The 25814-nt window shown below is 41.7% G+C and overlaps 1 protein-coding gene across 1 annotated transcript in view; it reads left to right on the top strand.

Annotated features, from left to right (window-relative positions):
- Positions 1-25217, top strand: part of itga9 (integrin, alpha 9) — a gene marked incomplete at its 5' end in the record, with an annotated part of 48781 nt that extends 23564 nt beyond the window's left edge. Inside the window, 13 exons of the mRNA XM_083898184.1 lie at positions 8867-9019; positions 9920-9996; positions 10436-10583; positions 14294-14380; positions 14578-14657; positions 14734-14817; positions 15222-15330; positions 15517-15624; positions 17907-18032; positions 18233-18352; positions 18438-18533; positions 22238-22357; positions 25091-25217. Coding sequence (XP_083754310.1) covers positions 8867-9019; positions 9920-9996; positions 10436-10583; positions 14294-14380; positions 14578-14657; positions 14734-14817; positions 15222-15330; positions 15517-15624; positions 17907-18032; positions 18233-18352; positions 18438-18533; positions 22238-22357; positions 25091-25189 — 1407 coding nt within the window. The 3' untranslated portion in view covers positions 25190-25217. The remainder of the gene's footprint in view (positions 1-8866; positions 9020-9919; positions 9997-10435; positions 10584-14293; positions 14381-14577; positions 14658-14733; positions 14818-15221; positions 15331-15516; positions 15625-17906; positions 18033-18232; positions 18353-18437; positions 18534-22237; positions 22358-25090) is intronic.
- Positions 25218-25814: the final 597 nt, after the last annotated feature.

Raw genomic sequence — 25814 nt, 5'->3', positions numbered from 1 at the left:
GCTCTTGAACAGCAGGTAGTGTGTGGACTTCGGCGAATGAGTGTTTCGCATGTGACAGTGCATATGGTATACGTTTCCTGTCCTGTGACGTGACGGTCTTGGTTTTAGTGCGTCTGCTCATGAGACGTTACGACACACGCTGCTTGTATCAGTCCGCGAAAGGATAGGATTCGGGGCTGATTTATGTTTTCGTGAAGTTCTGCTTTGTCTTTGAAAATGCACAACAGCAGATTTCTTTGTGTTGTTTCTCGTGTGTTCTCGTGACGATTGTCATCAATGTTACATCAGTCTTGACACAAATTAGAGAAGAAAGTCAAAATGAGACGTAACAGACTCGCACCTTAGCTTTTATATTAGAGCTGAAACAATTTGAATCGATTATTAATCAACTAATTAATCTTTAACTATTTTGATAATCGATTCATTGGTTAGCTTTTTTCATGATTAAAACAAGATTTCTGATTGTTTTAGCTTCTTAAAGGGGACGTATTATGCTAAATCAACTTTTTAATCATGTTAATACTTATATTTGGGACTCTGGATGCCAACTCTGGATGCCAAAGTGTGAAAAAAGGTGACTCACTCATGTATTTGTGGTCCTCCTCAGTCTAAGTACAGGAGATAAAACATGATGGGGATGTTGGCTTCCGCACTCCTTGGGACGTCACAAGAAATTAAAATAAATTCCTGGAATTGTTGTCTCGCAGACCTCCGCTTTGTCCGTAAAACACGAAAGAGTGCTGGCGAGGGCAACGGCATCCGAAAACCGGAAGTCCGCAAAAAGTTCTATTCTTGGCTCCACAGTGCAGCACAGAGTTCTACACAAACGTCCAGCCTCAGAGGATTTATGTGTCCAGTGGATACATGTTATATACGACGGCAATGTCCCTGCTAGAGCCTGCAAATGATCACTTTTCCAAATTCTAACTGCTGTTAGCTTCCAGTAGCCTCTTTGGCTGATGTCATTTCCTGTCCCTTAAGTTTTGTTTTACTTTTTTTTTTTTTTTTTTAAGGTGGACCTTAAGAGATACTACTAAACAGAGCGTTCTGAACAGGGCTGTTTTGGCAGGGTGATTGAACTGCTGTGGTGCTTCATTCTTATTGTATTTTGACCAAACCCTGGCACAGACATGTTCATTAGGACTCCAGGGAACTAGTTTAACTTGGAGAAATAGGATATAATGTGGCCCCTTTAAAAATCTTTGTTCCATATAACAAAGAAATCATTAAAAACTGAATTATTTTGGTTTGTGGACAAAACGAGACATTTCAGAAAACCATAATTTCCTGGTTCCTGGTTACACTGATCAACATTTTCTAGCATTTCTGACATTTTATGGCCCTCGATTAATCATGTATAGTATGATAGTATGAGTATAATCGGCAGATTAATCGATTATGAAAATAGTTGCAGCTCTATTTTAGATTAAAATAAACTCCCAACCCCTTTTCCTTCCATCTTGTGCCACAAGCGAAAGTTATTTATGTGCAATGGTTCATTGTAGGCAAGGCCGCTCCACTGTTTACTGAAAACACAGTTTACATCTCATTGCCTTGAGTGTACGATCCTGTAAATCCACACATTTCTTTAATTAACTTAATAAGTAGAACCATCCCTGCTCTGTAATAAGAGCATAGTTGCGTGCGTGTGTGTGTTTTGTGTAGTAGACGCACTCTTTCAGTGAGCTCTGAGCGTTTGCCGCACTCCCATTTGAAAGGGATCTATCGTTTTGATTTGTTCTGTGGGTGCAGTAAAGTCTCTGTGGACGGAGCAGGTTGAGGAAGCGAAGTGTGTGAAGTGAAGTGTGATTAATTCGACCGATGCCTGAAACTGGACCGACATCTGAGAACCAGTGTGTCCACTTACTTGCGTTAAACAGACTGAAACATTTTCCAGTGGTTGCAGTAAACATGGCTGACGTTGAACGGGAACACTTTTCAAAGGCTTACTGCATTCATTTGGTATGACTGGTAGTGTAGCATTTTCATATTAGTCAGAATTATTTGGTTTTGGACAGGATGGATATATTTAAGTGCATTTTTTGGTTGACTTGTAACTTTTTTCCCCCCTAATTCCCAGACTTGTTGTAAATAAAATGTGTAATTTCACACATTTGTGTAATTGTTTCATATAGCACGTCTTAATCTGCAGTTCCTTCAAGCTTTAAGGAGCTTTATAGCAAGTTACTGTTTACAATTTAGCAGGTCAGCCCATAACTCTTTTGTTCTCACACAGCTGTTTTCGCTTTTTAAATAAACTGTGAATCTGCTCAGCACCAGTCAGCACTTAGATACTGTTAGCCACCAGCCGTTTCACACAGCACAACATTCAGCAAATGACGAGCCAGATATTTTTCTCAGGACTCGGCAGAGCCCAAAGACGGAAGAATCGCTCGGTTTCCCACAGTATCAGTAAACTCCCCCAATCTCACACGGTTAACAATTATACAAAAATGAAGACATGGTTTTGGATCGTTTTCTATCACCAAACCAAAATCTAATCGCTTCTTTCTGAGAAACGCTCAGACAAACAAACACAAACATACAAACAAACAAACACGGCCAAAGACATAAATCCTCTTTGACGTAGGTCAAACGGAGTCACTGATGACGAACACACAGAATCCTGTTCTGACGCTTTTGTTGTGGGTTTTTTTCCGCATCTGACCTCAAACCGAATGATTTTACAGCTTGTAACCTTTTCATTGACTGTTATGAAATTTTAAGTGGCTAATAAGCATGGTGGGGATTTATAGCTGTATAATTTCACTTTAGATGTTGTTAGTCCTATAAGCAGTTTGATAAGGCTGTTGAAAACTAAAACAGGGGAGTGAATTTTGACCCTGGAGAGAGGCTGAATGCTTATGTCTACTGGATGTGACATGTTAACGATATAAAGATAAATATGAAAAATTCAACTGTTGGCTAATGGGTTCACTGTATCCGCTTCATAGGGTAAGGTTCATAGTTGTTCAGCTTCCCCTGAATGTAAAGAAAAACCTGTATCGGCAGATTATAAAAACATTTGGATCTTTAATACTCAACATACAGAAAAAAAGAGATTAAAAACATCACATTATTTTTGCTCAGAAATCCTTAAAGAAATTTGAACTGAGGCAAACAAACAAATATTGTTCTCATGGTGCCAAAGCCTGTGAAGACTTTGATATTTCTGCCAGGACGTGTGACCAGAACAGATTAAGCAGCGTGAGGAGCACTTTCACAGTCGGGAGTGAAGCTCTTATTTGACCTCTTATGGAAAGGTTTTTTGCTTAAACCAACGGAGTGACACTCATTTCTGCTCCTGCTCACTTTGTCACCCGAGGCATCCGAAACGAACATCTGCTAACCTTTTCAGAGCCGAGCAGCTGCCGCAGTGACATGTAGCCGCTGTAGCACGCTAACAATTCCACTTTGTCTCACTTTAAGGAATTTCTTGAGCTGTCTGTCATTTGCTGCAGACGCACTTTCATTTTTTTCATGTTGTCCTTCTTTGTTTGAGCACACACACACACATACACACAACCCCAAACCTTGACAGGGCGAATCCATTCATCACTTAACTAAAAAGCTTTTTCCATTTAAGATTCCCTGGAGTTTAGCCCTTGAATGAAATGGCCTCAACCTGCAACTCGTCCAAACATCCACTGTCCTTAAAAGGAGTGCTGTGTTTTCACGTTTCCCCCTCGCAAGTTAATTAAGACTTCCCACGACCAGGCTTAGGCTATGTGGCTTTGAGAGAATGGTTTGGAGCTCGTGTGCATTTCAGCCAGGCGTGAGGTGTTTAAACTGAGGATCAGAGCCTTTTGCAGCCTCATCATCATCATCATCATCATCCCCTCACCCACCACAGTGGAGCTACATGAAGGGGGGACAGCTTGGTGTTTTGCCATCCTGTTGATCAGATTAACATGTGAGCGTCACAGCTCACAGCGCTGGAGTATCACTTAAGTGCAGCTCAACCCGAGTTCAGGGTGAAACCATGAAATTTCAAAAGATTCATTCGCGCACCAGCTGTCTCTTGTGTTTTCCCAAAACATATGGGGAGAACGTCGACGAGTGCGGATGTCATACGTGTAGCAGAGAGGGTGATCAGTGTCCTGAGTGTGAAACACAAACAGGAAGATAGTAAATTGGCGACGTCCTTGTTTCGACAGAGAGGGTTTTCGTCGGTGAAGGTTTAGTCCCTAGTTGTTTTCTTTCAAAATATGCAGAGTGGTAAGCTGTCCTCTGTCCTGATATGAAGGTGCACACAGGGAGCAAGAGCTTGTATCAAGTGTGTCATTAAATATCCCCACTGCTCTAACGTGCAGATTTACATCCCATTGTTGAGAATTTACAGTTTTGAAAGTATGTAGAGGGAGGTGCTGGAACACAGCTGCTGGCATCTGTGTGTGTGTGTGACTGGAAACATGAATAAGTCATTTTGTCCATAGGTTGATGAGAGGTTACAGACTAGAAACCATAAAGGAATTATCTTTTTTGGCCTTTTTTCCCTCAATTCTGTTGTGAATCTTAATAGTTTCAAGGTCCAATGTGTCAGAATTACTGAAATCTGTCTCTCTGACGTGCTTGGAAAGGGAGGGGCCACTCATTCTGACACTTTGGACCTTGAAATACCACTCTATTTCTGCCCTTTACTCCTTGTTCTTCAATGGTGCATGCATTTGATTTATCTGGCCAGAACGCTCTTCTTTGTCCCTTCGTAAGCTTTAGCTTTTCGCTTGTGAGAGTGACATTTCAATGATCCCATTTTTGGGCTTTTGGTTCGTACCTCTCTTCTGTGCACGTTTTTGTGTTTCTTGAAGTGAGGAAAGTTTTATCTGATTTATCGGGGAAGGATTATGTCTGTTGCCAAATGATTTATTCTGCTTTCATGGAAACATAATGTGGCTCACGTTGATGATTCAGTTGGCAGTTTATGTTTGAATATCTACAAAATCCCCTCTACAAGTTTGAAATCCAATCCAATCCAACCCAACTGTATTTAAAAAGCACTTTAAAAACAGCTGAAACAAAGTGCTGTACATATGTGTGACCTAATAGACCAAAGAACAAACACTAAAACACATAATAAAACAATAAAATACAGTAGAAAATAATAAAAACACAAATAAATAAGTCATACAATATGACTGGGTCGTAAAAAATATAAACTGGGTCGAAAGCCAAAGAGTAAAACGAAAGTTACGTATGTAACTACGGTTCTATGAATCCTGGATGACCGCCAGAGGCGGTGCTAAAGCACCGCCTCTGGCGGTCAGTAAGGATGAAATAGAAATGTGTTTTCATATGCGCAGAAAACAGTGGCGACAGTCTTTTATTTTAAATAATATCTCATCACCATCATCCGCTATATCCATCAAAACAGGAAGAGTGGCAACAAAACCCCTGATTGTATTAAAATGAGCATTTCTTTTAAAGCTTATTCTACGTAACAATGATTTCTTTTTTCATGTAACACTTATTGTAAGTCGTGCCCTGTGTGATCTGAGATCCGGGACACACCCTTTGACCTTCATGGTTGACCGTGTGTGTGTGTGCGTGTGTGTGTGTGTGTGTCTTATGAACTCACCGACGTGCAAGAAACAGTTGTTGGGTTTCTTTCCATAAAAATATAAGTAACAGGCAGTTAACACTCGATAGTGTCCTTCTCAGCGGGAGCTCAGGAATTCCTCTGTTCCATAAATAAATGAATCAAAAGCAGGTTTCGGGAGGGAGTGAAAGGGTGGAGCGGGGTGTAAACGCAGGTGTGGCGATTGGCAGCGTCCATCAGTGGATAATAAAACCTTAGGCCAAGTGTTCCTTAACAGCCTCTGGCGCTTCGAGAGTAAACTCTCTGCGTTTTTTGGGGAACACTCCAGGTAGTTAGAAATGTGATTGCTTGTACTTTATGAAGAAAAAACATCTTGCATTTGCAATAATGGACACCCTCGGTGTTCCACTTGCCTGTGCACTTGTACATGAATGTCACTCTTAAAGCACGACATTGTGCAAACAAAAAAATGTCATTGCATGTCATTCAGTTCTCCTGTGGTTTGTGAAAATGTGAGATAAGCGAGTGGGAGTTTGGAGTCTGAAGCAGTGAACTCCCTGGGGGTCAGTTCACTCAGAGGCCAGAGGACAGGGGCCATTTCAAGCTTTCTGCTTTAATGGCCACTAAGGCTGAGGACTTTGCCAGCGCCTCACATAGTATATACCGCCGCTTGTCCAGCACTGACTGTGTCATGTTACCTCCCAGCTGAGCAGACACACCGCTCGAACAACAGCACCTCTGTAAGTCCAACGAGGCATGAATTGCACTCCAGGGAATCGACATGAGGTTAATGTCTTTTTCGGCATCTGTGTTACTCAGCTTTATTTGACCAGTGACTGCTGCTGAGTTGATGGGCAGTGCTGGTCCAAAATGGAAGTCAGTGTTGGGGCGGGGGGGTGTTTATTACAAAGTGAGTTCACACTGGTGTCTACTATGTATATGCAGGAAACAGGGTGACGTCTGGCACTTGTTACGAGAGTGCAATGTGACAGAGTGTAGCTGTAAGCAGCTTTACCCAACAATTGTGAATGATACTAACAATCTCATAGAGGGTCTTAAAAAGGCTTAAATTCATGTATCTAAAATTAAGGCCTTAAAATGCCTTAAGTTCATTACTACATTATTAAAGGTCTTACTTTTTTTTTTTTTCTCGGGAGAAGGAGCTGTAGAGACTAAATGTACTATACTTTTTGTATATTTTAGAATATTTTTTTGTATACTTGGTCGGAAAGACCATAGAGCGCCGAGTATCACTTTATGTTCAATAAACATACAAAAAGTGACACACATGCTATGCTTGGGTTGTAGTACTGTGGGATCCCCCAACTATCGCTTATATTCATAGTGTTGTCGGTCTTAAATTTCATTCATCAAGGTCTTAAAAGGTCTTAAATTTGACTGTAACATATTTGCATTAAAATAGCTAAACATGACATGACTAATGTCATATATTGTGTAGAGCTGAAACAATTAATCGATTATTAATCGATTACTAAATTAATCGTCGACTATTTTGATCATCGATTAATCGGTTTGAAGCTTTTTTCATTATTAAAACAACATTCCTGATTCTTTTAGCTTCTTAAATGTGTATATTTTCTTCGTTTCTTTGCTCCACTTAACAAAGAAATCATTCAAACTGAATCGTTTTAGTTTGTGCACAAAACAAGACGAGACAAGTCGAGAGAACATCGTCATTTCCAACACTGATCAATGTTTTTTCTGAACCAAATGATTAATAGAGAAAATAATCGAGAGATCATTACGAAAATAATAGTTAGTTGCAGCTCTAATATTGTGTTTACAACAGCCAAAGTCCATATTTCTTTTCAACGTAATGCACTGTTTTTGTTCGCCTTTTAATGACGTCATAAATATCTTCAGGTTGCAAAAAAAAAATGCTTTACAAACAGTAAATTGATCACTTTTACTGTGACCTCAACTCCTGCACTTAAAATGTCATGCTAACATGGCTTGTAACCTGTCTCCTATATATAATCTGATATTTATTGAGACGCGTGCTGCAGCTGACCTCTTGGCCAGGTCACCGTTGGAAAAGAGATTTCTATCTCAATGGGTTTTTACCTTGTTAAATAAGGACATTAATTAATAAGGAAAATATATTTACAACATTTTCCATTTTCTCCTGTGTGGACTGTTTATAGACAATGGAATAATGATGGAAAATCACTAAAATATCTCAGATGTTATCAGCGGGAGTGCATTTTATCGGTGTGTGCAGCACCATTTCCCAAATGAGCCCCAAATCTTGTGTTTTTTTTGTCCACTCATGCCCTGCACTAACAGTCGCTGCTTCCTGCTGTAACTCTCTGTAACACTGTTGTTGATGGGTTTGGGGTGGGGATTGTGCACTGCTGTTGCCCTACAGTGTTCAAAGCCCAGCGGCGGCCGTGCCTGAGGAAAGAGGATGAGTGGAAAACACTCTGATAATGGACAAAAGAGGGGAAGAGAGCAAAGGAACGAGTGGTCACCAGAAAACACAGGGAAGCCCTTTGTGTTTACATTGTGGGTTTGGTAGACATGAGTGGGGTAAAGGGTTCATGGGTCGCCTGTGTGTGTGGTTTTTGCTGCAGCTTTTGCTCATTCATTTCAGGGTCAGACCCTTCATGCAGACTTAAGAGCGGTGACGGATAGAGAAGAGATGAAAAAGCAACATCAGCATTTTCTTTTTTCCCATGTATTTATTTCAGCGCCGTCATCTAATGAAGATATGGGACTTGATCACTTTCAACCCTGTTTTCATATTCGTCTGCATTGTTTCCAAGCCAGATGCCAAATCAAACACTTCTTTTTCTACTTCTGTGGTCTTCTGATGGAGTCGCCAGAAACGCAAAGATAGCTCTCAGAGGCAGCGCCAGCTTCTTTTTTTTTTTCTTTTTTTTTTCAGCCCATGTGTTCGCGTTGCTGAATTTGCTTTGAGGACTTTTAGCGGTGGCTCTGTTTTTCACTACTGTAAGCAATATGACAAAAAATAAATGATGGATTGACGAGACAGTTGTGTCACACATCTGCTTAAAACCAATCTGGATAATTTTGTGGTTTATTGTGTACTTACATTCGTAATTAACCATGTGGGTCTTTGGTGCATTGATAACATAATATCCGCACTATATGATCATCCAATAATAAACAGTGCGTCCTTGCCTTTTCGCCCCCGGCATTAATTGGACAAAGATGTTGAATGAGTGGAATCATACTGGCTGTTGCAGTTTATGGCTTTGAGGTTAAAAGTCGTTTCGATAATTCTGTGCCTATGGTGGGACAAACTCTTTAAAATCCCCCTTCTTCTGTGTTTTTGTTTTTTTGCAGAAAGACGCAAAGGATGTCTTCTCCGCCATTACGTTCGAGGTGGCGTACAGTCTGGGGAAGCATGTGCTGACCGGACACCAGGAGCGAGACCTGCCCGCTCTCGCTCCAGTGCTGCGATGGAGGAAAGGGAAAAAGATTGCAGTGAGGAACGAGGTAAAAACGCGGACGATGGATATTTCAAAACTTACCTTGAAAAATACATTTCACAAGATTTGTTTTGATTCGAGAGTTAACATTTATGTTTCTGTGGTTGGATCTGAAGACAAAATGGACAAGTGTAGGTGTGATTTCTGACATAAATAAACCTTTTAGTCGAGTCTAAAGCCTGGAAGAAATATCAGAAAGGTTAGTATTATCTGTAATATGCTCTATTCTGGCTTGCTGGGCGGTATGTTTAAGTGTGAAAGTATCAAAAGTATGTAATGTTACAAGACCATAATGATAAAAAAAATACAATTCACACAGGTTTCATGTTAATTTACCACTTTAAAATCACATATAACACATTCATATTCTCAGCTGCTTTGACTGAAGTTGAAATTCTCCCCTCACGTCACATAATGACTGCAGGAGGGGGAAAAAAGGAAATATCTCAAATTCAGGTTCTAATGATCCAGTTTTGGTTACCGGCTTATTATTGTCCATGTTAGCTTTTCTTGAGTGGAATCCAAAAATGACTGATTCGTTTATTTTTTTTTTGCAACCACCTCTGCCCCACATGTGTTTCCCAACTGTCTGGACTTCATGAAAAACAGAGAGTTTTTTTTTTTGCATCTTTCAGCACCCACAGAATCCATTTAGCTGAAAGTAATCGAACGCTTGACTTGAGTTTCCTTTCAAGATTGAGCCCTAAACCAAAAGACCACCCCTTCTGACTAATTAAAAGAGAGATCAGACAGAGAAAAGAGATGTTGGACCTTCCTCCCATGAAAACCTTCTGGGTGGATGGCTCCAAAAACAACCCAACACTGCCCCCTAGTCTGACTGTGCAGTTGGTGTTTGCGCAGCATGAGGTCATATGAATATGTGTGTACTTTACCGTTTCCTCTGCAGACTTGGTTTGAGAAGAACTGCCTGTCTGATGACTGTGCCGCAGACCTGAGGCTCCACGGGAAGCTGTTGCTCTCTGGGTAAAAAACCTTCGACTTCACCGTTTCAGATTCGGCCTTTTGCCTGTTCTCCCAGGCTGATGTCATAGGCCATGTGGGTGTGGGTAGCTGGAGCCATGACACATGCTTGGAGGATATCCATATGTTTTTTTTTTTGTTTTTTTTCATAGTCAGGGTGTTCCCTGTCTTCTATATTGTGTATCTTCCACTCCTTGTGCATTTAGTGAAGGTTTACATCTGTCATGGCAACGAGCAGCTGTCTTTTTTTAGAACACACAGGAACACCCCACCTCTCAGAGTTTACTAACATTTTGTAATTTTGTAAAGGTTCCAAATAAAACAAGCTTAGATCTGTTGTTAATATAAACCTTTTTTCACTCTTCTACTTTAACACCCCAGAGTTGCTACAGGAAGTTTATTTATCCTCTGAAATGTGTTGTTTACTTTGTGTTGCCTTCAGGTTGCACAGCGGACCCCATTTGGCCCTGGGAGGAGTGAGAAATGTCTCTTTGAACCTCACCATCTCCAACACGGGCGACGACGCCTACGACACCAACATCTACTTCAACTTCTCCAGAGAGGTTTTCTACATCAACTTTTGGCAGAAGGTTTGTTTCCACTATTGAAGAATCTGTTATTTATTTACTCTGGTGCTAATGTTTATTTCTGAAATGGGAGCCGTCCGCATCAGTCGGAATATCATCGCTCTCCGCTCAGATGTACATTTTCCTCGAGACGGTTTATTTAAATAGGCTGATTAAATGTCAGGAGCTCAGCCTAAACATTGAAGCATACTGTAAAGATAGAGAGACCTGCGAGAGGACAGTTGAACTGAGAGCTTTGCCTGAGAGGAAAGACATGCCTTGTAGATGAAAGGACGAAGAGCAGCAGCAGCAGCAGATGTCCCATCTTTAGGAAGTAGCTCCTCTGACTGACCTCTCTCATACGTTGCTTTGATACATTCAAGACAGTCACAACATGTGAACAGTGTGCTGCAGAACAAATCATATACTTTATATAACCTCAAGCTTGCACTGTATAAAGTGTAGTATTCCTGTAGAAACATACTGAGCAGGGTAAGTACAGTAAAGGTTACCACGGTAATGATAACTGGCATCGATCAGACCCGTAACAGACAAACACACAAAGCGAAGTTCAGCATCCTGCTAAAGAAATGTCTCCCCCCTGTCGTCCCACATCAAACCGTGATGGATTTCACAGCGTCCTCCTCTGCCTCTGCTCAGATCTGTTCGCTCAATTGTGGCAAAAAAAAAAGAAAAAGAAGAGACCAGCAGGTCTGCTCACAGCTGAGAGAGAATGCCACGTCAAACGGAGTTCAGCAGCAATTCAGATGCTGGAGGGGACTGCGTCCGTCAGGGAAGCTTTCCCCCCCCCTCATGATTGACCTCCTCCAGCTGGATTTCCACTGCAGTGATGGATGGGACCAACTTTATTAAAGCACCAAAAAAAAAAAAAACCCATGGCATGATTTAAAACCCCCAACAAAGCCCAAATTGAATTTATATGGAATATATGCTGCAGGCAAATGTGCTTCAGTTTCAGTTTCATAGCTAATCTGATTAACTGACGTTAAGTATCAGGTCTCCAGGTTCACAATGGCCCCGCTGCGCAGAGGATATGACAAAGAGGCCATGACAGAGACGTGTCTTATTATTACCGCTGGAGAAGTCTGAGATTATGATATGAAAAGTTAGGGTCAGCAGCACTCAATACTCCCCTGTGGCTCTTACACCATAGAGCGGAGCATGGACTTCACTCCCTTCATATTTAAGCGTGGGGTGTGTTATCCCACTGTTGTTATTGCAACACAAGCTGTCGGGGAACTGTGGGGGTGAATTGGTTTCAGAAGCACACACGCACACACCCCTGCCCCGTCTCTCATGGGACAGCTCCACCAGCTTCTGTGTTTTCATATTTTATCTCTGAAATATTTGAGTAGTGTGTTGTTTGAAGGCCAGAGCGGGGGCTGATGTTTGTACCATTGTATTTCAGATAGTGGTTAGTAATCCACTAAAAAGATTCACCTTTTACCCAACCACATTTAGCTTTTTTGTAGATTAGGGTTTAACATACACATATTATATTGAAGTTTTCTTTGTAACAGTACAATTCCCACACATGTACATCTATAAGTTAATGTATCATAGTATTTATAGTCTCCACTGTATTTACTTTTTTCCCAAAAGTGGGTCCCTTTAAATCTTCTGTTTACTCAAGTTAAAGATGTTATATGTAAGATTTATGCATTCAAATATTACTTTCATTAGCCAAAACACTATTTAAATCCATGGAAAGGCATAGATTATTTAATTTTGGTCACCTTTGAATCTATTTTAGATGTCTGTGTTTTAACTTCAAGGTTAATCTCCTTATGAACCAGCAAAGTGTAGACTCACTAACTTGCTGCTGTTGCTGGAGCTCTCCAATCCAACTTTAAAACAACCACAGTGAACCAAAGTGCTGTACAGAAGAATAAATAAAACACAGAATAAATAAAAGGCATAATAGCTCACAAGAGGTGATAAAATGCATCTAAAACAACTGAAATAAACCCAGGGAAACCTAACAAGACGACCAGACAACGGTTCCCATGATTCCACGCTGCTTCCCGACGTCATCAAACTAGCTCTTTAAATCTGAGCCCAGGACTTTAACTTGAAATTATTTTATTGTCCATGAGTAAAAGGGCTCTGGGCATTTTTCTACCTCTGTCTTGTGGTGATTTATCCACTGGAACAATTGAGCATTACCGTGGAGAAAAAAAAAACCCAGAGTTTGGAAATCTATCTGAGAAATGAGTGTGTGAATTTCAGCCAACTCTCAAACCTAAGAATATATCACACACACACACTCGCACATGACGCTCAGCACTGCACATAAAACTCTACAAACACCAGACATGTACAGCGGAGATGAAGGCATAGACATGTAGAACATGCAGAGTGCAGGCCTCCTGTGTATCGTCATCGTCGCGGGCCCGACTGCTTCACTCGAGGCTTCAGCTGACACCGCCGCAGGGTAAACAGTCCCGGCGATTATTAATGGTCCTGCCATTTGTGAAAATCCCAGCATGTGTTTGTTCCTGAGAGAGAAAAGAAACGAGCAGCAGAGAAAGTAAGCTATAGACAATGAAAGTGAAGAAGTGCTGAACAAACACACTCTGTCATGTGGACGCTCAACTCGCTCTGTGTTTGAGTCTCTCAAGAGCTGCCAGGTGGGTGACGGGTAAACAGGCCCACTTCCCCAATCCTGCCCAGCCCCATGGGACAGTCAGTGTTTGTACAGCAGCACACAGGGATACAGGAAATAGAGGAAATTCCACCATTGCCACTTGTGACCTCTGTCACCACCCCCACTGACAGAGGAGCTTCTCTCCATGCACAGGGCCAACGCTGCTTCTTTAATATCATTTGATGAAGGCTGAGCCACACCTGAGAATCTGCTGAATAAGAGAAATACAAATGCCGATGTGGATGGATGGATGTGTATTAAATATATCAACCTTCACACCCTTTTTTCCATCATGTTAAAAACACGGGCTCGTTCTGGGCAGGAGAACAAGCCTGCAGATATTTTTTATGACTTACCTTAAGCCCTGCGCTAAATCTTCCAGAGCCGCGAGTCTGTCTTTCTCTCTTCTTCTCTATCTCTCTCTCTTTTTTTCACCATCAAAGTGGTGAAGTATCTCTGCAGTCTTTCATGCTCGCAGCACACGAGCTCAGCTGACAGACTCTCAGAGGACTCTCGCGAAAAAAAAAAAGAATTCTGACTCTTCGCAGGGTCAAGGCCCGAGTGTTTACCCAGTGCAGCCGGAGAAGCTCCATATTGTTTAGACAAGCTTCCAAACACACAGCCTGGAGACCGGCCAATTACCCACCCGCCAAGATGTGTGTGTGTGTGTGTGTGCGTGTGCGTGTGCGTGTGCGTGTGCGTGTGCGTGTGCGTGTGCGTGTGCGTGTGCGTGTGCGTGTGCGTGTGCGTGTGCGTGTGTGTGTGTGTGTGTGTGTGCCATCACTGCTTCATACATTCTTTGTGTAACCTAATTTGGGACTTCAATAAGACACATGGACATATGTGCTTTTGTAAATGGGGACAGGTGTGTGTTTGTGTTTTTAAAGCTGCAGTAAAATGTCAGTCAATTATATAAATGATGTTTTCTTTATGTAACTTATCAGAACTGACTGCGTCTTGTCTCCTGCGCCTCCTGTCTCCACAAGCATCACCCCCGCCGTCTCCAGTCTGCCTCTCTTTATCGCATCACTCCCTCTTACCCTCGCGTCTATCTGTCCTTTTGCAGGAAGAGAAGGGTATTTCCTGTGAACTTGTCGATTTGGACTTCCTCAAATGCAGCGTGGGATTCCCCTTCATGAGAGCACAGACGAAGGTAGCAGCACCAAGCCAACTGTGACTAAAGTCCCCCCCCCCCCCCCCCCGTCTTAAAACAGCATGCAGTTTATACACCTGTTTTAGTTTTGTCAGTGAAAAAAAAAAATCGTCATCTCACTGCAAACGCACCGTAGCTCATGTATTGAGAGTGCAGTCGCTGACATCCTGATTTATTCTGTCTTTTTCCCTCGTCAGTATCATTTTGCGGTGATATTTGACACAATCCGTCTCTCTGGAGAAAATGACACGTTGCAGTTCTTGGTTCAAGCGAAAAGGTAAGACTTTTTAGTTCATAGCAGTAATACATGTGTTTATCTAAGACCCATAACTTATGTTACTTGTCTGTTTTAGTGCCAATCCTGAGCACACACTCTCAGACAATATTCTGGATCTGTCCATTCCTCTGGTTCATGAGACTGACACAACCATTACGGGGTAAGAAAAACAGGAATTCTCTAAACTGGTTGCCCATCTGTTGACTGTGGGGATGGAGAGGGAGTGTTTTTGTCAGGATAGAGCACATCGGCTTGAAAAGCCTTATCTGCGAACGCTTTTATCGTAACTCAGGAGACAGGAGAGGGATGTAAAACAGCCCAAATCCACCAGAAGTCTGACATCTGATAAGGCTGCTGCTGCTGTGTGTGTAGGGAGGCTTAGAGCAAAGCTGGACCGCTCTGACTCATATCTCAACTCCTAAAGAAAACTCTGCTGTGCTGCTCATTACATGACTAAACCAGGAGATTTGTGGCGTTTTCTTTTAAAAGATATTGCTCTGGGCATTGAAATAAAATGTTTATTTTTAATGTTAATACAGTATGTGGTGTCTCTGTCTTCTTCAGTGTGGTGACACCGAGCTCCTTTGTGTACGGGAATTCCATCGACGCCTCGCGCTTTGTTCAGCTGGAAGACATGGAGTGCCACTTTCAGCCTCTTAATCTCACTTTCCAGGTACTACTTATCCAGAGTGTACACAAATAATATTTATACTCATGTATATATATATATATATATATATATATATATATATATATATATATATATATATATATATATATATATATATATATATATATATATATATATATATATTCAGCTCTCTATTCCTTTCCCTGTCTCTGTGTGATGTGTTTCCAGGCCATAAACAAGGGGCCCAGCAGGCTGCCTGGTTCCACTGTGGATATCAGGATACCCAACCGCCTGGCTGGCAGCGGAGCCGACATGTTCCACATCATTGAAACACAGGTGGGTGCCAGCAGTCTATCTACGTTATTTATCTAGCCTCGATTCTTATTTATTAGTTTGTACATCTGCAGGCAGCCTTATTTTTATTTCATTTATCCAGCCGTTGACTCTTGGTCTTTGTATCCAGGTCAGATGCCTTTTTGAAACAGAAAGCTTGCTCAATGTTTTTTCGCGGCTCGGGCAATTTGCTTAGTGTGAGGCACGACTGGGCCGTGCGAAATCACACTGTTGATGCTGCTACTGAAGCTGGGTAACCATTTTGCTTCACAACATTTTGCATTTAGATAAAGAAAGGCAATACTCCCTCTGGGTATTGATGTTTTCTTAACCCTTGCGTTGCGCCTTCTCATATAGGTAGCTCACGGGGGAGCTCAAGCTGTTAATTGTATTTGCTGTGAATGGGCAGACAGGGTCGACTGTATCCCACCCTCCTCGAGCCCATCTGGAATCACTTTCAGGGGGATCAGACAGCTTGCACGAAACGGGAATGGGACACCTGCAGAGCGGGCTACTGCCCGTACCATCCCCACCCCTGAACCATACATCATAAACACACTTAAAATTGCCTCGGGCCTGTGCCACGCTGGACATTCGCTCATGTATATTTTATAGCCATATATCCTTACATCCTATACAGACCTCCGTTTGTTCAGACATGATGTATAAGTTCCTGGCTGTTGCTCCATATGTTGTAATTTTTCTGCTTTAAATCCCCTCCTCCCTTCCCCTCTTCATTATTTGCCGTGAAAAATCGGTTCTTGTCAGGGATTTCATCAAAGAATGATGACTAACCACGACGCTGCCTCAGTCTGCATGTGTCAGGGGGAAAAAGCTGAAGAAACATACAACAAAAACAGAACTATTGGGCAGCGTTTGTTTGTTTGTATTGTTATTTCCATGTCTTTTTTTGTCTTCTGATTGGCTCAAGCTCATCAGCAAATCTTTAAAGGTAATTAATTAAACATTAAACTAGAGCTGCAACGAACGATTATTTTCGTAATCGATTAATCAGTCGATTATTTTCTTGTTTAATCACTTGGTCCATAAAATGTAACTGGAACCTGGAAATGACGATGTTCTTCATCGTCTTTTTTTGTCCACAAACCAAAATGATTCAGTTTTAATGATTTCTTTGTTATGTGGAGCAAAGAAACAAAGAAAATATTCACATTTAAGAAGCTAAAACAATCAGAAATCTTGCTTTAATAATGAAAAAAAGCTTAAAATCGATTAATTGATTATCGATAATGGTTGACGATTATATCCATCTATAAGGCTCTTATCTATGCCAACCAGGGCCTAGACCGTGTCGCTCACAGCACAGGTTTGTCCTGGCCTGAAGTCGGTGATGCATTCGTCTCTCTTCCCAAAAACAATGGCAGCAGAAAATAGGACATGAGAGAGTGCGACTATAAAATCCGAGCCATGCTGGGTGGCAGTAGAGCAGACAATGAGGAAGGCCAGGAGAGTTTTTCCACCTCCACAGCTTTCCAAGTGTTCCCTTGGGTCAGGGCAGTAAAGCAGACACCTCTAAATCACTCCATATGGGAAACCTGTTTGGGAGGGGGGTACCGGCTTCTTGTTTGGGGAGAACTTCCTGTGACCCCCGCAGACTCGTAACAATAGTGGGATCAGGCCAGTTTAGGTGACAGAGATTGTTGTGGAAATTCTCTGCTGCTGGTGAAGAATGAAATAGAGAACTTTTTAAAGTTTTTATTTTCATTGCAAGGAAAAGGTCAAACTTCACAGGAGTGATCCTAGCTGGAGAAAGACCCAGAGCATTGTGAGCCCTCCACATTTATACCTGAGCAACTCCCCTTTCGCATTCCTCCAATAGACAAAGAGTCTGGATTTTCAGGCCGTACCTAAGCAACGCCCCTTTCGCATTCCTCCAATAGACAAGGAGTCTGGATTTTCAGGCCATACCTGAGCAACGCCCCTTTTGCATTTCTCCAATAGACAAAGAGTCTTCCTTTCCAGGCCATGTTTTTCACACCTCTTTGTCTACTGTAGGTATCGGGGAGCCGACTCCCTCCGGATGTTGTAGGAAGGTGTCAGTTCAGGCTAGACACAATACACAATATACAATACATAATACACAAAAGGACCTGGTATTCTGTGTTGGGCAGGTATAGGGTGATAGGCAGTTGTAGCTCTGAGACAGAGAAATTTAATTTACCATTACAAGATCTCAATCCAAAAGCCATTTTTACATCACGTATGAAGAAACGCATCCCAATTTTACTTAAAAATGTCAACCCATCATCTTGTCCTTGTTTCAGGTGGCCGATGGGCGAGGAAACTGCACGCCTCACAAGAACCCAACACCCTGCACCATCCCCCAGGACAGAGAGAGCATCTTCCACTCCATATTTGCCTTCTTCACCAAATCAGGACGCAAAGTCTTGGTAAAAAAAAAAAAAAGCAGACCTCACATTGCACTTTGACATTTCAGAGGTCACTGACCAGAGTCACCCCCTGGAAGAAATTCCTTTTTTGTACAACATCTGTTTAAAGCACATCCTTCTATCTCACACACCCACGCACACACAAACGTTTCCCTGTGGTTTCTAAACACTTTCTTCTTCTTCTCTGTCTATTTTAAAAGGACTGTGACCGGCCTGGAAGAGCGTGCATGACAATCTCCTGCACTTTGGGTCCCCAGTTAAAAGAAGAAGCTTTAAGCATCGACATCAAAATTCTGCTCAATACGGAAATTCTTAAGAGGGTGAGAAACCTCAAGCCACAAGCATGGTGGATGTTTAATTTCCGGGGTTATCGTGATTTCATGATCCACCTTGTTTAATCCACAGGATAGTTCCTCTGTCATCCAGTTTGTGACGAGGGGAAGTGTGCAAGTAAATGACAGAGCGGTGGAGGTGACGAATGGTCTGCCAGAGGACATTAGTGTGAGTATATCATCACTGAATGCACCATTTATCTACACTGACAGGAATGAAAATGATGAGGAAATAATACGATAGATTTCACTATGCAAACCTGTGTGTTGAGATTGTAGATGTTTTTCTTTATTTGACTAGTGAAACACTCACTCACTGGTTTGTCCGGGCTACTGTGGAAACACAAGGTACATGTCTCAAATACATAACAAAGACCCATTCATAGGCAATGGAAATTAGTTAGCTGCAACTAACGCTTATTTTCATAATCGAGTTATCGTTTGGTCCATTTAAACGACCTACAAGCAAGCACAGAGGCGTTTATGCTCAAGGCGTTTTTCGTTGCAGTATCTGCCTCAAAGGCAGGGGGCTTACAACCAAAATATTGAGTGAATAAGCAGGAAGTCAACGTCCGCTGCCTAGCAACAGTAGTAACAGTAGTAAGGCAAGTAGTCCTACGGCAAAAACCATCGTCTTTTCTACGTGGTAGCGATCTCCTTCCATGAATTTAAGGCCATTTGACCGTGGAGACACCTTTTGTAGCTGACACGCCCGGTCCAACACAGGATATGACGTCATTTATGTTGCGCGCCCGGCACACTACGGCGACCATAAACCTCGCTTAAGTGTAACTGCAATCACACTCTACAATTACCTCCAGGTCTTCATATAACTTGCAGCTTTATTGGTCACTTTCAACACTTTCGTTTGCCTTGTTGTTGTCAGAAACAGCTGAATTCATTTCACCAAACAACCTCTAATAAAACTGTGCCCTTGCTATCAAGCACCAAAACAGGAGACGGCAGCCAGCTGGTGAAGACCAAAACAGAAGCTAAGAGAGGAGACTAAATATACGACTTACATTTGTCAGGTTCCAGGAAAAACTCCAAGTGAATGTTAATGCTGCTCCTTGTCTGTGTAAATATGAATATGAAGTTATTGCTTGATATTTTATTAGCCTTTAAACCATTTTTTTAAGTCACATAGCAGAGCTGCTACAGCGAGAAAGGGAGCTGTACCTGTTGCTCAAAAGGACTGCGGCAGATGCTTAAACCTTAGGTCATCATATACTGTAGTTCTACTTTATCAATATAACACATGAATACGGCGGATCACGCTGGGGTCAGACATTCCTCGAGACACTGGCGTGATGTCATTTGTATAGGATGTGAGTGCAGGGAGCAGCTGGGAATTGTGGGTATAATATACGAGGTTGGCACCGCAATTGGCTGTTTTCATGGTCCTCAGCTGTGCTCAAGGACGCTGCCCTGCTCCCCCCCCCCCACTGCTGACTGACCGCTGAGTGATTGAATGGCCCACCAGATCAAATGTGATGATTAAATGGAGCACCCCTGTACGCTCTCAGTGGGATCTCATAAGTGATTAGGGCGGTGACCGCCGCGGCTGCAGCCCAGCTGACCCTGAGATCCGGGGCATGCCTGGAAAATTCAGACCTTGCTATGAATATGTTCGAACCGTGACACTCTGTCAGCACACAGTGTGTGTGCACCATTCCCGTGACTATTACTCCTCTGGGTTTTAGTAAACACAGCTAGAATACACACTGCACAGTATGATTTGTGGTGTCTGGTTGCCTCGCACACACTCAGCCTACCGGTTGTGAGGGGAATAACACGCTCATTTTTAATTTTCCATGACGCCGAAGTCCGTATGTGCACGTCGCAAACGTAGCAACCTCCGATTCAGGCACACGTTCCCAGAATTAACTGATTTGGGAAGTTAATTTTGGGAAAGTGGGAGTCAAAGAGCAATGACCAGTCGAGCCTTGATCTCTTTTTTTTTGTTGCTCATGCAGGCACTTTGGCATGCATAACAACAGTTAGATCCCAGAGCTGGGAGTAAAAACGGGGGGGGGGGGGGGAGGTGTTCATGTGGGAAAATATTCAACAGAGAGATTAATGTTCACTTGTCCACTTGGTTTTTTGTCTTGGCTCACAGTTGGCGTCTCATGCCACATTTGTGTTCAGAGCCCGTGCAGCGCCGCACCTCACAAAAAAAAAGTTTCTCAGTCACTTCTGGAAGTATCACCCACCGCTGTATACAGTGACTGTTGTGAGAACACTGTTGTATTTGCATTCGGTCAAGGTTTAACTTAGTAAATAAACACAACTGCTTCATAATGCTCGAACAAAAATCCATGTGAATGTTTCCACATGTGCTTTAAATCAAGTGATCATAGCGATTGTTTTAGAAATGAATCGTGCACACAAATATCAAACGGCAAGGATCTACACGAATAAGCAATTACCTCAAAGAAAGAATATGGATGCAAGTTTGTTTTTGTTGAACCAGCGTGGGAAACTGTTTATCCAGTGCTCTCTCTCGTTATTTATTTGATTCGTTTGAATATTTATCCCTGGGATGCTACTTCATTTCGCTCCTTTGTACTGACGCGTTGTTCATTATTAAGTGAGCTGAGGTTGCTGGTCATGATGGATTAACCACTGGGTCAGTGTTAACTCGTGCCATCATGGGAAAACCAGCATGAGCTATGTAATTTATTGTGGAACCAGGCTATTTTTTAAAATTTGCACAACCTCCCATAGATAACCCCCAGACGTAGCCTCAGTCTGGGCTTCGAGGAGTCATCTTAAAAGCATCTCAGGGAAAAAGGGGAGTGGATGATATATAATTTTCATGTAAATACTTATTTGGCATCAGTAGTACATTATCTTATGGAAGAGGATTAGGGCCACACAGGAAACAAATGTTTGAGTTCTGACTTTAAACTCAGAATTCTGACTTTAAAATGCAGAATTCTGACATTATTCTCAGAATTCTGACTTTAAAACTCAGAATTATGACTTTATTTTCATAATTCTGACTTTAAAACTCAAAATTCTGACTTTATGCTCAGAATTCTGACTTTAAAACTCAAAATTCTGACTTTATTCTCAGAATTATGACATTGAAACTCAGAATTCTGACTTTATTTTCCTAATTCTGACTTTAAAACTCAGAAGTCTGACTTTAAAGTCAGAATTCAAACATGACCAACGTGTCCAATGAAAAAACCCTGATCTCAACATGTATGAGGTGACTCCCTCATTCCATCTCACAACAAACCACCAGCAACACATTAAACAAACCATTTTAATGAAAACAAGCACGACATGCCCGCTGGCAGTCTGACCTGACTGATTCAAGGGAAGTCCACTGCAGCTGTGATGGCCGGCCCTCTGTAAAGGACACATTAGAAGGATTACTATATGCTATTTGTGCACATCTGTGATATATTTGGCTTTTTGGCTTTCAAAAATATCGCGCCTCCTATGTTTGAAAATTGCAACATTTGGATTAATTGTTCAGCCCCACATTACACACTGGCACACAGATAGAGACACAGGAGTCCAAACACCATATGAACCTGATTTTGACTCCACTTTGATTTGAAACTGTTTTGCTGTTGTGTTTTTCCTTCGTGTCGCTGATAAAAAAAAAAAAAAAAAAACTGTGACGTCATTTTTCCTGTTTCTCCTCCTGAATCACGAGTTTCGGACAACACCTAAATCTGACTGAAACAAGATGTGTTTTGGCTGTTGTTGTCATTGCACTACGTTGCATCATTAGCCGCACATGACTTAATGTGTGCTTCATCTGTGCGTGTGTGTGTGTGTGTGTGTGTGTGTTGCATTTGTGACTGTGACTCACTGGCTCACTGATGGACTGACTGAGGTGTTGCTGTGTTTCAGCTGGTGTTCGAGGCTCTCCACAGTCAGGAGCCGAGGGGTTACGTCGTCGGCTGGATCATTGCCATCAGTCTGCTGGTGGGAATCCTCATCTTCTTGCTGTTAGCTGTGCTTCTATGGAAGGTAAAGCAACACATGGAAACAGATTTATCACTCCTCCATGCTCTATCACACATCTGCTTGCTGTTGTTTTTTGTTTTTTTTTTACCTGGTAAGATTTAGCAGTTGTCACCAGTGCGGCTGAAAGCACTGTGTCTAACTCTGATTAGATGTCAGCACGGTTTTCAGCTGCACAGAGGCGACAGGAGGCGAGGAGGAGAAGTGAGAGGGCAGAGCAGCCTCGACGCTGTGAGAAAAAAAAAAAAAAGGAAGAATGACAGAATGGACCGTAATTCACACCATACCTCTCACATGAAAGAAGAGTCTAAAGGGGAAACGGCAATTACACTGACGTCCAGAGGCCCTGTTAGCACAAAACTCCTTTTTCTTTTTCGCTGCCTCATTTTCCACTGGGAATACCACAACTAAACCTTGGAATGTTGGTCCTGGGATATACACCCCCCCCCCCCGTCTCCCCACCACACACACACACACACACACACACACACACACACACTCCCCAGGTCCTCAGATCTTGCCAAAATAAACCCCATTTACAAGAGCAGCACATGTCCAGTATTGCTCTTTTCAGGAAATGCCTGAGGAGAGTACAGGTCTGTATCAATATACTTAAGTCGCCAAATGCAGATAAATGAACGGAGTCGTCGCGGGTGAGGCCGCATCCCAGTTTGTTTGCATATACACTCCCAGGAATCTACAGCTTTCTCTATTCAATTCATGTCTTCCACGCTCTGCAAACGCCATGCTTTTTTTGTGTTTCTCGTGCAGCAAGTGCTTGATTTGCTGCCATCTATGGTGGTGGTTTAGCCCATTAACTTTGGAACTGTGTATGCTTCACATTACTGCTCAGAATTGTTCAAAAGCGTCCATGCCAAGATGGTTTCAAGTCATTTCCTATTTCCCACACATCAATTGTCATACTTTCTTCTTTTTTTTTATCCCAGTTGGAGAAAAGTCAAATCAGCGACTATAATTATAGACATAATAGGTCACAGGGAGTCATTAACTGTTCTAATTGTGCTTCTACTTGTTTTTTTCTATGACCCCTTACAGTAAGTGGATGAATAGCAATGCATTTACAAGCTGTGACAAATCGAATGCAGACCAAGGAAAATACCGTGTAACCCATTTTCCCCCCACTCACACAGGGATCACATTTACTTTTTAATAGAATTAGAAATTCAGTATTTATTTTTGAAAAAAAAAATGATTTAAAAGGGAGCATTCTTACCGTGGGAAAACAGTTACTGTACCTCACAACAACAGTGATGTAGCAGATGAAATGTTCATGGTACAGAACAGAAAATAGAGTTCTTTTAACACAAAACTACAACGATAGTTAACATTTTGATATGATCCAATCAATGTGTTAAGAGGAGATTTATGATCATTTACAGTAAATTAAGTGACTCACTCTCTGCAAGAAAGTATATACACTACCGTTCAAAAGTTTGGGGTCACCTATACATTTTTTTTGTGTGTTTTCCATTAAAAGTCACACATTTATTCATCAAAAGAGTTGCAAAATGAATAGAGGATATAGTCAAGACATTGACAAGATTATTGCCCTTCAGCAAACCTGTTGCCATAATTTTCAGTTTGAGACTAGGTTATGGCCACACAGGAAAAAAATTATGACTTTAAACTCAGAATTATGACTTTAAACTCAGAATTCAGACTTTAAAACTCAAAATTATGACTTGATTCTCAAAATTCTGACATTAAAACTCGGATTTCTGACTTTATTCTCAGAATTCTGACATTAAAACTCGGATTTCTGACTTTATTCTCAGAATTCTGACATTAAAACTCAGAAGTCTAACTTTAAAACTCAAAATTCTGACTTTATTCTGAGAATTCTAACTAAAACTAAAAATTCAGACTTTAAAATTCAAAATTCTGACTTTAAACTCAGATTTCTGACTTTAAACTCAGATTTCTGACTTTATTCTCAGAATTCTGACGTTATTCTGAGAATTCTAACTTTAAAACTCAAAATTCTGACTTTGAATTCTGAGTTTAAAGTCAGAATTCTGATTTTTTTTAAACATGACCAACGTGTCCAATGAAAAAACCCTGATCTCCACATGAATGAGGTGACTCCCTCATTCCATCTCACAACAAGATTGACAAGATTAGAAATAATGATTTTTTTTCCAAATAATAATTTTGCCCTTCAGCAAAACTGTTTTCAGCTGTGCTAACATCATTGCACAAGGGTTTTCTAATCATCCAATAGCCTTCTAACGAGATTAGCAAACACAATGTACCATTAGAACACTGGAGAGATGGTTGCTGGAAATGGGCCTCTATACACCTATGTACATATTCCATTAAAAAACAGATGTTTGCAGCTAGAATAGTCGTTTACCACAATTAACAATGTATAGAGTGTTTTTCTGATTCATTTAATGTTATATTCACTGAAAAAAAAAAGTGCCTTTCCTTCAAAAATAAGGACATTTCTAAGTGACCCCAAACTTTTGAACGCTGGTGTAAGTATGACGTCGATCATTGATACCATTTCCTGTCTTAACCAGTTCTCTTTTAAAACAATAACCATTCTCCGACCCTGAAATGTTACAGTACACTTTGGAAAACGGCCAGCGCTAATGGAAAGTCTACGTGATTTGCACTTAATGAGCTGAAACATGAAACTATGTTTTTCACCCCCCGCAGTAAAATCTGTGACCATTGATACCACCTTCTTTTTTTTTTTCTCGCTTTCTTAAACAGATGGGCTTCTTCCGTCGGCGCTACAGAGAAATCATTGAGGCTGAAAAGAACAGGAAGGATAGCGATGAAAGCTGGGACTGGATGGAAAAGAATCACTGAGATAATGCAGCGAGGCCTCCCAGAGGAGCCAATGAGATTAGCGATTGGGTCGAGAAGGATCCAATAGCGTGGTGGTGGGGGGGCGGGGCAGGGGGAGGTGCTACGGCCCAGCCACCCCAGCAGTGGCACCAGGCCATTCAGTCTTCCATATGTGGAAGAGTAGAATATTCTCCATATTTTTTGGAGACATGATATTTTTTTTTGTGGGTCGGGGGGGGGGGGAGGTCGGTCAAGGAACAGGTTTCTGAGGTGACAGTGTGGCTTACCAGAGGACACTTGCTGTGGAATTCAGCTAATCTCAATTGGAGGAAACTCCCAGCCAGCGGAGCATGGCTGCTAATAGAGACCCACACGAACACTGGTGGACAACAAAACCCTCAGGGCTGTGTTATATAGCAGATTTATTTTTATACATTTACACTTTAAGCCATATCGTGTAAAAAAAAAAAAAAAAAACTGGGCTTTGAGAGGAGCCGGGGGTTATGAAGGCCATTTATAAAACATACTGAACAGTATGTTGTCCTAAAAGCACTGATGTTTGATAAGAATGAATGCCTTGGATCCTTAGCTTTTTTCCGTCTAATGTCAAGGATTTGACCCGTTATGGCGTTTGATTGCAGTGAAA

This window comes from Microchirus variegatus (genome assembly GCF_963457635.1).
Source record: "Microchirus variegatus genome assembly, chromosome: 11".
NCBI lineage: Eukaryota > Metazoa > Chordata > Actinopteri > Pleuronectiformes > Soleidae > Microchirus > Microchirus variegatus.
Note: the sequence above shows the minus strand (reverse complement) of the source record. Positions and strands in the feature narration are given on the sequence as shown.